The sequence below is a fragment of the Branchiostoma lanceolatum genome, chromosome 14, assembly GCF_035083965.1.
Source record: "Branchiostoma lanceolatum isolate klBraLanc5 chromosome 14, klBraLanc5.hap2, whole genome shotgun sequence".
Taxonomy (NCBI): domain Eukaryota; kingdom Metazoa; phylum Chordata; class Leptocardii; order Amphioxiformes; family Branchiostomatidae; genus Branchiostoma; species Branchiostoma lanceolatum.
In genome coordinates this window covers 15,614,445-15,627,380 of record NC_089735.1, presented here as the reverse complement: position 1 = coordinate 15,627,380, position 12,936 = coordinate 15,614,445, and the positions used below count along the sequence as shown (strand labels likewise).

Genomic DNA, 12,936 nt, shown 5'->3' with positions numbered 1-12,936 from the left:
ACAACATGTCACACTTGCAGTCAAAAGACTGAATTGCGGTAAGAATACATGAATTATCTAAACAATTATCGTGCACTGTATAAAGGTTGAAAGATATCAAATTAAATTGTATTTGGTAGGATTTCGGCAATTATTGCATTCAGATCTTCTACAGTATTCATAAACCCAAAGTTATGAATGACAATTACAAAATACAAAGCATTCCGCCTTCACACACTGTAAAACTGATTCCCCGACCATAATTTGATATCACAACATATGGTCACATTCTGCAAAATCACAATGTACATACAATTTAAAACGAGATCGGAATTCTGGTAGCAGTTTACAGTATGAGCGAAATCTAATGTAATGATGATGACAATTACAAAAATTTCATTTGAAAAATTAAAAATCCACACACTTTAAAGTTGCTTCACTGATCAAAATTCGATACCAACATCATATAACACAAAATGTTAAGTCACAAGGTGAATAGAACATAGAACAAGAAGAGGTCGAAGGCCTTCAGTTTTTATTGTTATTGACATTGTTATTGTTAAGTGTCCGGTTCATTTAAAAGCTTCGCCATACATGTAACGTTATATGGGATTCTTCTGTATCTTTATTCTTTTGTATCTGTCCGTTCGAGGTTTGATAGTGTCAAGTAGTTGTGATGATACTGTTGTTCTAGCACTGATATGCGGACACACATACAGACAGACAGAGGGAGAGAGCGAGGAAAAGAGAGAGAGAGAGAGAGAGAGAGAGAGAGAGAGAGAGAGAGAGAGAGAGAGAGAGAGAGAGAGAGAGAGAGAGAGGCATACGGACGGACAAACCCCAAAAAATATATTTCTCTTCCTTAGTGGTAAAGTCCAAATGTCTGACGAGTTCAAGCGACACAGTGTAACGTTTTCTACATATTTCATCATCTGAAAAGCCTTGAAAGGACGTTAACGACTCGGCAAACTCAAAGGAAGATAGCCAGCCCGTAATGTTTGCAGGTGTTGTATCGATCATCTGGAAATGACGTGCGAAGTCAAAGCCATGAAAGTACCATACTCGTACGTGACGGCAAGTACAAGAGTTCATGCATGCTAGCACATATTTGTCGGTTAGAACCCACTCTTTCGAAATGCCGTCCCTTGTAGTACATGTTTTCTTTACATTTTCACAAAGTCTCAACCGACTTTACTTATATTGATCAGAAGTACAGCCAATTGGCACCCATCTGAGTAATGGGGCTGTTGTAGTGCTCTTTAACGTGCTCGAGACACTCCTCGATCACAGGAGCCCCATTTTACGTCCCATCCGAAGGACAAATACAACTCTAACAGGGACGCACTTCCCCGGATCTGAACCGGGCTCTCCCAATTACCAAGTAATTGGAACCAGGAGCTCAACTGTGAGGCTGCAACCAATTGAGCTACATCTGTGTCCCTCTTTCAAACGAAAAGACACATCGCTCCCCTCACGTACCTTGCTCAAAATTTACACATTTTTTCTCAGATAACGTCTGGAAGATGATCCTTTCGTAACCATAGAAACCATGTCGTTAGGATGCTTGAACTACCATACAAACCGGACTAGACTGTTTGCACACACGTAGACTGTACCACTATGATTATAATCTTCATTGTGTGGCTAAGAGGTTCATGACCGTAAGGTTATTATTACAAGTGCATAAATACCGGGCCTTGTAGTCTGGGATCCTTCTATTCCCTGATTGACCGTCCAACCAACTGCTCCGCCATGAAAATTGTTCTTCTGTTCGCCTTTGTGGCAGCCGCCAACGTGAGTAGCCATATCTAGATATTCAATCTATCTTTCAACTTACAGGGAAATATTTTCCCACTGAATAAGCTTTTAACTTTGTTACAGAAAGAATATTAACAATTTCAATCAAATACCAATCTTAATCTATGGAGTAAGAAGGTAGTAGATACATAATTTTTTAAACTTATAACTCTTGAACTGGGATGTGGTTATTTTGGCTGAAAATTAATTTAGAAGTCATCAGATTCTCTAAAAGCTACCATTGCAATCCTTAGTCGTACATGTATATACATTTCATTTTAATGAACACGTTCAAACTAATTGGCATTATGCTATGCTTTTCAATTAAGATGATATACCAGTTGTTATGAATTCACACCTTTCCTTAGTGTTTATAACGAGATCCACAATTGCAATGTAATGTCAAATTCTTCATATGAATTTATGATTAAGACACTTGGTGTAAGCATTGCTGTTGTGTTCTTGACCGCCAGGCGGCGTGGCTGTGTCCTAACGGTGACGCGGACTGTGATCCCGGCGAGTGCTGTATAAGATCTTTCCTCGTCAACTCCTGCCAGCCCATGGTTCGTAATAATGCTAGAGACTTCGACGATATTTGTCTAGATCCAAAAATATCACACTCATATCTTTCTGTCCTTGTTTGAAAAGTTTCTTTCCACGGCTGTACTGAAAACTATTACGAAATGGTGCTTTTATTTCCAAACTCTGCTTAAGGTTTTGTGACAAGCAAGGGAGTAAATATACTTTTCAGACAACATAACGTGATAGTTTTCTAACTGCACTGAGTAAAAAAGTTTACTTTAACTGTCTAGATATATCTCAAAAATCACACAGTATTACACTCTTTCTTTTAACCCTGCCCATCATTCTTATGATTGTCTTGAGTCTTTTGGCGATCTTTGTCCAATGATTAATATTTCTGTAAATCCCCGCCATCTAGGGTTCCCACTCTCCACAATACATCCTGCAGAGTGTTTCTTGAAAATGTTTAGCGGGTATTTCACTAATGCCGGACATTGCCTAATTGCGCCAAAATTGCGAAATATGTTCAAAACGCAAGGTGGCTTAAACCGGCGCCAATCGTCGCAGTTTTTTTGAAATTTTAGAAAAGAAATTGTAATTTGCAAAATGTCGCAAATGGGTACAATCACTACAAATCTTTTTAAAGTCAGTGGCTATATTGCAATTTCCATTTAAGTTATCTTATATCTGATTGGTGCCGAAACTGAGAATGTGACATTCCGGGCGCCGCCATTTTGTTTGTAGAGGTCACGTATTGTCGCGCGTCAGTGTGATCCCAACGAAAAATTGGCGAAAATACGCAAAGTTGTCGCAATCAGGCGCAGTCCAGTAAGATGCCCGCTTTAGCAACCACTTTTCTTTTCCCCAATATCCAGGGGCTGCTGCACGACGCATGCAACAACGAGGGCCTCTCCATCAGCGGCTACTGCGACTGCGCGGACGGCTTGATCTGCGCCGACTACGGCACCAGCGCCTTCACTGATTTCTTCGTCGGGGACGGCTGGTGTCTCCCCACCCCCACCACCACCGCTGCTAATGCAATCAACGACGCATAACTGACCAGTCACCTGTCACCTGTCAGCAGCTCTGAGAAAGATCATCAATAAACTGCTGAGTGATTACAACAAAATAAAACAACGTGTATGAATATACTTGTGTTGGTGTCATTTCTGATCAGACAGCAGTTCACATATACGAAGATGAACTGACAGACTTCGCGTAAGGCTAAATTGTGCATAATGGAAATCATAAAATCAACAAAAAGAAAAGATGGAAAAGAAAAGAAACATCGTGTATTGAGCCAAGTACTTGATACTGATTTAAACGTTTACCAGTACAGTAGAAAGTAATATCACGTGTTTTCCTATTCATTGATATCAAGCAATCAATCTTCAATCAATCGATCTTTATTGTAAACACCAAATTTTCAGGCGTGTCTTAGAAGACATGACTGAACTGCATAGATTTTTTTACAATTAATCTTAAAAAGCATGTCAAACATTCCATTCGATTAGATAAGCAAACGTTCGTCTTACCACCATGTTTATTGAAATACAGTATTATACAGTTTAAGAACAATGCCAAACGTATTTTAATGACTGCGTTCATTTACTGATGAATATTTGATCAGTTCGCAGCTGTAGATATCACCAGGCAACGCCTAGCAGTGTTGCCAGTATCTCCTCACGTGTTGAAAACTGGTAGCAGTGAATTTAGATATTGCTAGTAAATCAATAATGCCCTTCGACCTTGATCTGAACAGGATCTAGGGAACGTGCGACGTGCCCAGGACGTAGCAATAACATACTAGTAACTATTATTTTGAGGGTGCTATCACACACACGCACACGCACGCACACACACACACACACACACACACACACACACAAAACACCCACACACACATAAAAAAAGCACACACACAAACACACACACACATACATACATACACACACACGCACACGCACACAACAAAAACACACACATACATATGCACACACATTCATACAAATACATACTCTCACACACAAACGCACAGAGGGAAAGAGGGGGCTAAAAAAGACAAGATAGATCTAGAGACAGTCAGACGACCCCAAAACATTGCTTCACTCTCTCCCTCTCTCTCTCTCTTGCCATGGAGTAGAAATGTCTAACCGGGCAGGCTGTTACGTTCAGTGCATACTGTACAAGAGGAAATCTTCGCGGTCTTTAGTTCCCTGTTTTCGCGGTGTCCTCTTCAACGCAAACTTGGAAACACCGCAAAAACGTTTGCTCCGTCTTCTTCTGGCCTACCCCCTTGTTTCAACCGCTAACACTCCATTTCCTCCCTAGGCCTACCTCGAAATTAAATCCCCGAGAAAATTGTCCTTTAAACTAGGTGAATATCCGGCTGCCTTGAAAGTACGTTGACTTAACAAACTAATAGAAAGAATGGAGATAGCCAGTCTGTGATATTTGCAGGTTTTGACCTCAAAATCGATCCATTGGAAATGACGTAAGAGACAGAGTGGGTCGTAGTTATGACACCAATGATACAGCTAGCTAAGCGTTAGGTCATTTCCATCTGGAGCGCCAAAAAGTATGTAACGTTATCAGTCAAAACTTACTATTTAAAAGGATCGTCCCTTATTTTCTTTAAAGTTTCACAAAATCTAGAATACTTTGCTTATGCATATTCTGAATGTGTGTGTGTGTGTGTGTGTGTGCGTGTGTGTGTGTGTGTGTGTGTGTGTGTGTGTGTGTGCGCGTGTGTGTTTTCTAACGAAGATACGTAGCTCCCTTCACGTAACGTTTAGCTCGAAAAATTTACACATTTTTTTTCAGATAAGGTCCGGAAAATGGCTCCTCCCGTATCCATGGAAACCGGATGTTTAAACTACCATAAGAACCGGACTAGCCTGTTTGCACACATACCCTGTGTAAATTACGGCGTGCTCTTACAATAATTATTTCTATTTGCAGGGTCAGCAAGTTCATGCCAGTAAGATAATTCCAAGTGCATAAATACAGGGCCTTGTAGTCCGGGATCTCTCTATTCGATTGACCGTCTCACAAACCACATCGCCATGAAAATCGTTCTTCTGTTCGCCTTTGTGGCAGCCGCCAACGTAAGTAGTCATATCTAGATATTCAATATATCTTATAGGGAAATATTAATCCACACTTCTCCTACTGAATAAGTAAGAGGTAATATTCTTCGAGGTCCATATGCATAATTTATTTTTCTGAACGGGAGTGTTCAATGCAAGACCTTGTAGTTGAGCACTTCTATGCATTGAACTAAGTTGATGGAATATAAAGATGGTTATACTAGTAGATAGCGGTGAGCATTTGAAGGATTGTAGGTTGTATACGGGAGGGATACTGTTTTCATCGACAGAGTTCCATAGTTTGGCAGTGTGCCAAGAAGATGTTGCTGTAGAAGAACTCTGAGACTAGTAGTTGAACACTGGCACGGTTCTGACGGCTCCCACCGTTGAGTCATACCGTGCCAGGCTGGAGGCCTGCCCGCCTTAGCCTGGGACATCCCCCCCCCCTACTTTGTCCCTCGCGGGGTGGGTGTATTTAAAGTTGAAGTAAATATAACGGTGTGAGCTAGAGGAAGACCTAGTGTTACGCTGAAAGGCTCTGGAGGGACAAGTAATTTGAGACCATCGGAGCAATGGCCATGAAAGTACCGATAGAAAAGAGATAAGGAGGCAATGTTTCGCCTGCGAGAGAGGCTATCCAACATATGGAGAGAAAAATAGATATACATTGTATATCTAAACTGTAAGTCGCTGCCATCACAAATGTTGAACGAGGGCGCTGCTCTATGCATTGCTAGAAAACGAGTCTATGCCAAGGGAAAATATAAACATCAATGGATTGCAATGTAGTCCTGAAATCAAATAGAAAAGTTATTGAAATTCTCCAAACTACCAGTACAGCATTACAAAAACTTAAAGCCTGTTATCCTTGTAATTTCAGTGATATGCCAGTGTTTTTCTGGGTTCAAGTTTTTCCTTAGTGTCTAGAACTGTAACGAATGTTGAACTGTAGCTGGTCATGATGCATTTTTCCTAAACAAGCCTATTTTTAGTGGGCCAAAAATGTTATTTCGTTGAACGAATCACGTCACGACAACTTATTGGAGTGGTCCGATCACCGTAATACTGATAAACTTGATTGGCTATTCTTCTGTTTGTAAACATTTTCCAAGTTAAGGGCCCGGCCGTATTTGTCGTACTATCTTAAACTGATGGCATTTTAGTTAGTTATGCACGTGTAGTTTTTAAGTTAGGCAATGTTGCTTTGATTATATTGATGACATCAGCGCGCGCATCAAGTTTGGTCCGTTTCTGAAAAAAAAAAAGATTTCGGGCATACTGTAAATCGTAAAAAGCAGCTGCAAAATGAGAAAATACATGCATAATTGCAAAAAAAAGTTCCGAAAAACGGATACTAATGTCGTAGAATGCCAAAGTCAATTCAAAAGAAGAAGTTTTGAAAGAACAAAAATGAAGAACCTATATTTCGGTATACCATCCGTTTTGTTTTGTTCATCCTTACTGACCACGTAGATTTCATGATAAATGTAACTTTATTTTGCCAAACATTTTTTTATTCGCACGCTCGCATCAGTTTTGGGGTCCATGGATGATGTCTGATGATGTCATCCATATTATGAAATTAACATGGCCTTAGTAGTCTTGTTACCGAAGAGGCACATTGGCCTTGAAAATTCTGCGGCATCGACCTACAGCCCCTCATGTAAGCGTTGCTGTTATGTTCTTTTCCGCCAGGCGGCGTGGTTGTGTCCTAACGGTGACGTAGACTGTGATCCCGGCGAGTGCTGTGTCAGATCTTTCCTCGTCAACACCTGCCAGACCAGGGTAAGAAAAAACATAGGATTTTCAGCTTCATCTTCTTCTATATCAAGAAAGGTCACACTCATATCTGTCCCTATGTAAAACACCTTGATAGTTACAGTGTCTTATTCTTGACCATCTTTCCGTCAGTCGGCTCCTTATTATTTCTTAATCTCCCGCCGACCTGTATTAAACGTTTACAACAATTTCCCTGAAACTATGTCATTCTGGAATCCACATTCTCACCATACACATGGGAAAAATCAACAATTATTCGTGAATAGATTAATCGCGTTGTTAAGTCACCGAATAGAAATACCATTTGTACACGACCGACTGTTTTATTCCACCGACATTTCAGTGACCGTCTGTCATATTCTTTTGGGCAAGTTTGGCTGGTTCACATTGCACTGCAGCATAGGTGTCGCTGCTTATAGATGCGGTCCCCAAATTTAGGTATTTGCATACATACACCTTACAGTGCAATATGAACCAGTCAGAATTGCCCTGAGGAAGGGGACAGACGTTCACCGAAAGGCGAAACGTCGGTGGAATGAAACACTTTGTTGTGCACAAAGAGTCTTTTTATTCATCAAGAATCATTATTCTTTAACCCTTAGCCCGGCCTGTACGACAGCTGCAACAACGACGCCCTCTCCGTCAGCGGCTACTGCGACTGCGCGGCCGGATATACCTGCGTCGACTTCGGCACCAGTTCGTTCTCCGACTTTTTCAACGGTGACGGTTGGTGTGTGCACGGTGTGCACGGCCAGGGTGAAGGCAGCGGCGGAGACGGAAATGACGTGTAACAAGTGCCATCTGAGAGGGAAAAAATCCTTAGTTCGAGGCGGATGAATGCTGAGGACTTAATAAATTAACACGTCGTATATGCATGTGTTTTTGTTGTGTCATTTGTAGTCAGCAAATCTTGCTAGACGCCACATGTAGAAAGAACTGTGAGTGTTTTGACCGTTACGTTTAATATGTATATGTCTCATAATTTACAATTTGACACGTTGACAACCCGTGCTATTGTCCTGGGATGGGTCTTCCAGCTGAGAATGACGTGCGAATTCAGGATACGTGGTAGCTATAATTAGTACTGATGATAGCACAGGAAGGCATTACTAACTGCGAAATAAATAAATAAAAATTAAATGCATAACTAGTAGTTGACAGATTTCACACTAACATTCTTCGAAGCCAGAAGAAACCGACTCCTAAAAATTATCATTCTTTCTTTCAGACTTATATTAGATAGACTTTGTTTTTGGTTAGATGTTCATTCCTCTTTTTACACGAAAATACATTTAATTCTTTTCGCGTATATCTCGAGTAGTCTGGGAACAAGATTTTTACAAAGTGTTTTTTAGATAAGGTCCGGAAGATGGGCCCTCCCGTATCCACGGAAAAGATGGGATTAGAATGTTTGTGCTTCCAAAAGACACCGGATTAGAATGTTTACAAACATACACTGCGTCAGGCGCATCGTTATGATAAATACAGGGCCTTGTAGTCTAGGATCTCTCCATAAGTCCAGGCACTGACACTGACGGTCTACAGAATCATGAAGGTCGTTCTTCTTCTCGCTTTTGTGGCAACTGCTAACGTGAGTAGTCATCATATCTCTTTCCAACTATTCCTACACGAGGGGAAGTCAGAAATTAACGCCCTTAATAGGTTCATAACAGGTTCTTTTTTCAGTTGAAAGCTGTCACAAACGTAAAGGCACATCTCTTCTTGAGACTGTTATATCTCAATTTGTCATGTAGATTTTTCTGAGTGACTCTTTTCATACAAAATGAACCTTCTATGATATTGATGAAATGCATTACTTTCTGACTGTCCGTCGTACGAGGATGCGTATATTGTATCGTATGGGATAGCCGTCGTTTACAAGGTATGACTGACTAACAAACATCTACAAGATGAAAACAGTTTGCCAAGATCCCAAAATTGATAATGTAAAACGCATGAACTGTAAACAAGGAAATTAGCCGTGGGAACAGGTTGAGGTATGAGGAAAAAACGATTTTTTTATAATGGTCAAAAGATGATGCCACGTATTAACTGTCGTTAAACATCTAAATTAAAAGCTATTTTCAGAATTATCACAATGAAAAACTAAAGCTGGTCTTGTCTCAAGTCAATGTTGTTGCTGTTATTTCATATGAAAGGTTTTTAGTATATCTGAATTCAGTATTCAGATGAGATATATTTTTATATAATGTAAATCATATTTTAGTATAAAAACAACGTTCTGACAAAAGATAACATTGTCTTAGTCACTAACACTAACTGGAGCGACTGTCGGAGAATAACCGATATCATAAACTGAGTTAACGGAGTACAACTTCGCATTGGCAAACATTTGCTATGATTAAGCCACTATCCCCATTAACATTTAAATCCACCATGTTACATAAATCCGCCACTTTGAAAAACAGTGGGTTTGAGAGGTATCTAGTGCAGCACCCCTAGGTATGTACAGCTTAGATATACAGGAGTGCAGTATACTACAGGGGACGTTTGGTTGAAGATCTGTTTAGACGTATTTCTTCAGGGTGGTGGAATTATGTACCCTGGTGGAAGTATGTTAGTAGATGTCAGATGTACATGTTTATGTTTTGTTGATAAATTGTTCCTCTACAGGCGGCGTGGTTGTGTCCTAACGGGGACTCCGACTGTGATCCCGGCGAGTGCTGTGTACGATCCTTCCTCATCAATACCTGCCAGGCCAGGGTAAGGCATACTTAAGCTCGTCTTCTTTTACATCCGGAAAAAAATCATATTTTCATCCTGTGTGAGCAAAGTTAAGTAATAATGAATCATTATAGTTGTTGTACTGTTCATTTTAAAGCTAATACAATTACACGCTTGGTCTTGCAGCCTTTTTTTTTATCTCACTGTTCCTCTTTTTATATTTCACTCCTAATATTAAAATGTGAAATACATTGTTTTCACTGTGTTTCTTCTTTTCCTCCATCTCCTGAAATTTCCATAACAGAAAATTCAACTTCTTCATTATTTTTATCAATCTTTTTAATCTCCGAGCGATTTCAATCAAAAGGCTTCCAAAATTGTCATTTATTGTTGACTGAACATTGAATAACAATGATTAATGAGAGAAATATTGGATGCAAGATGAGTTTCCTTTAGTAAAGCATGTATCATATGCTGCATTTGTCCTCACATTTACAGCTGCCTTAAGAAGCGAGAAGAAGTTAACCTAGCCTGTATACGATACGAGCTAGTATACATTACTCATCGTAGATGTAGTAAGATATCACATTATCATATCACTGTAATTGTTCTTCTGTTTTTTAATATCTCTATGACCTGTACTTATCATAAGCGTACACAATAAAGGTCTTTCATTCATTCATTCATCCATCCCTCCCTCAGCCCGCTCTCTATGACAGCTGCAACAACGATGCCCTCGCCTTCAGCGGCTACTGCAGCTGCGCAGACGGCTTGATGTGCGCCGACTACGGCACCAGCGCTTTCTCCGACTTCTTCAGCGGTGACGGGTGGTGTGTCTTGGCGCCCGTGGAGCCCGGAAGCGGAAACGGAGTGTAATCTGACCAAATTTGACGTCAGATTGCGCACTGAGAAAAATAGTTCGAATGCTGAGCACCCAAATAAAGTAACACGTCCTTAAATTTACTTGTGTCCGTGTCATTGATTGTCAGAAAGTGTGACAAAAATTGGTTCAAGAGATTTGCATAGCTATATATAGTACTTATAATACTTATAAGATGACCTCTTCCTTAAAACGTAAAAAATATCAATCATGATATAAAAATGTGATGAATATAGGATGAAATGAGGAACAATGATGTAGAACATAAAATCTGATAAAGATCAGAAAATTGCAAATTAAGCACAAGCAATTTCACATTAACGGTAATAAATATATATTACATGACAGGAAAATGCAATAGGATCAGTTTATGGTACAAAAAGCGTACTACACGTCAATAGAAAAAGCATATATATGAAGCAGTGAATGCGGCATGAGATGTACTCACGTGTTCAATTGAGACTGTGTCGTTCAAGATCAAATTTTCCCCAAAAATGTACGTCATCGAAAGGTATTGATAAGATTTTAGGCTTTTATTGTAACTAAAACGTCGAAGGTCCTATCGTGTTATTTTCCTAGATCGAGACACTAGGCTTATGCTTGAAAAAAAGAGCCATTAGCAGTTTACCCCAAACACATACTCACTCAGAAAGTTCGCAAATTGTCTAGTACAGCTACGCGTAAAGTTATTAGTAAAAGTCCGTCACGCACCAGATGGTGCATAGGGCGGCGCCCATCCCTGTTTCATGATCAGTAGCCCTTGGGCCACATAACGTTGTGCAATCATTACAGCATGGTAGTCCACTGGTAGTGGTGTGGGTTCAACTACCATACACTTCCGAATTGTTGAGTGCTAAGCAGAGAATGCAGTATGTACCATTTTTCGAGTATTTCGTATAACTCGGCCGGGGATCGAACTCACGACCAACCGTATGCAAGGCGAGTACTCTATAATCTCTAACAGGCTAACGGGATCTAACGGAAGCATTACTTCAAAATGATCCAAAGACATTTAATAGGGATGTAATGAAATACATATACAGACTATTACAGTATTAGGGTGTGTTATGTACATAGAACCGTTTTTATTTTTTTATAATCATGACTTACTACATTTTAAAGTAATCCCAGAATATTTATACACACACACACACACACACACACACACACATACATACACACATAGATCTGTCCATGTCCATCCAAAGATTAAATGAATAAATAAATAAATGAATAAATAAATGTCGTTAAGTGGTATTTTATACCTTTCATTTATCCAGTTCGAAAACTTAATGGCAGCTTCATAGTCCAGTTTGCCATTTTTTTCCCTTGCTATCTTCTTTCCATCGTCTTCAAATATTGAAGAATCAACACGAAACGCTGTCTGATGACAAGGCTTAGTGCCGGATACCACGCGTGACCTTCTCTCGCGATGTCTCGTGAGACTCTGACCAGCTGGCGCTGAAACTTTGTAGATAGCAATATCTCAGCCAAATACACTTAGGGAAATAACCAGTTTGAATTTTGTTTAAAATTTGCTGGAAATGTTTACTTTATCGACCTTGACAGGACGAATGAACTGTAAGTCTGGATCGAGGCTGGCAAAGTGATGTTGCGCATGTGCAGTGGTCATATTTGTGAGCATCATGAGCAAGCTATAAGCTATGCAAAAGATATTACAAGACAAGGCTCAACGATATTTTTCCATAACGGACAGCTTATGATTTTTTTTGCCTTTGTTTCCCCAACAAAAATTTGCATATAATCGTTCTCTCGAGCAAAAACTGTACCTTGTATTCTTTTTTTTTCTGAATTCTTGTTGACCTACCGGGCAAATTTTAGGCGAAAAAACAACAACAAGCCAATAGTAATGGCAAAAGATATTTGAAAACCGGAAGTTCTGCTGCAGTACAAAGGTTGGTCACCAGGAGGCCAAAATCGACCTCAACAACGCCTACCCACGCAACATATTTCATCGCAATCCATCCAGTAGTTCTTAAATCATTCCGCCGGATACGCAAGAACACACACAAGTAGATCAAAAACTATACCCCCGTCTTTCCTGAATGTAACAAGGCTTAATTAAAGGATATCCAAACAAAAGCTGTTGTTTTTTTGCCTTTCTTTGTTCCTCCCTCCCATTCTCTCCCAGAAAAAAACCCTCTCACAGTGTCACTTGTCATTTTCACTGTATACTCGTGATAC

At 39.9% G+C, this 12,936-nt stretch overlaps 3 protein-coding genes across 4 annotated transcripts; all 3 read left to right on the top strand.

The window, feature by feature from the left end:
- The first annotated feature begins 1,639 nt into the window (after positions 1–1,639).
- Positions 1,640–3,447, top strand: LOC136448836 (uncharacterized). Its single transcript, XM_066448492.1, has 3 exons — positions 1,640–1,773; positions 2,250–2,339; positions 3,174–3,447. Exons 1-3 carry the CDS (start codon positions 1,732–1,734, stop codon positions 3,351–3,353), a joined length of 312 nt encoding a protein of 103 aa, XP_066304589.1. The 5' UTR covers positions 1,640–1,731; the 3' UTR covers positions 3,354–3,447.
- A 1,847-nt stretch (positions 3,448–5,294) lies between these two features.
- LOC136448835 (uncharacterized) lies at positions 5,295–8,035 on the top strand. The gene is made up of 3 exons (XM_066448491.1): positions 5,295–5,405; positions 7,083–7,172; positions 7,769–8,035. Exons 1-3 carry the CDS (start codon positions 5,364–5,366, stop codon positions 7,955–7,957), a joined length of 321 nt encoding a protein of 106 aa, XP_066304588.1. The 5' UTR covers positions 5,295–5,363; the 3' UTR covers positions 7,958–8,035.
- A 151-nt stretch (positions 8,036–8,186) lies between these two features.
- On the top strand, positions 8,187–10,810 carry LOC136448837 (uncharacterized). Of its 2 annotated transcripts, none has more exons than XM_066448493.1 (3): positions 8,187–8,757; positions 9,801–9,890; positions 10,554–10,810. In XM_066448493.1, the coding sequence occupies exons 1-3, from the start codon at positions 8,716–8,718 to the stop codon at positions 10,725–10,727; spliced, it is 306 nt and encodes a 101-aa protein (XP_066304590.1). In that variant the 5' UTR covers positions 8,187–8,715; the 3' UTR covers positions 10,728–10,810. The 2 variants fall into 2 exon arrangements, 1 of the variants encoding a protein (XP_066304590.1); XR_010757928.1 differs by lacking the exon at positions 8,187–8,757 and adding an exon at positions 8,782–9,629.
- The last annotated feature ends 2,126 nt before the right edge of the window (positions 10,811–12,936 follow it).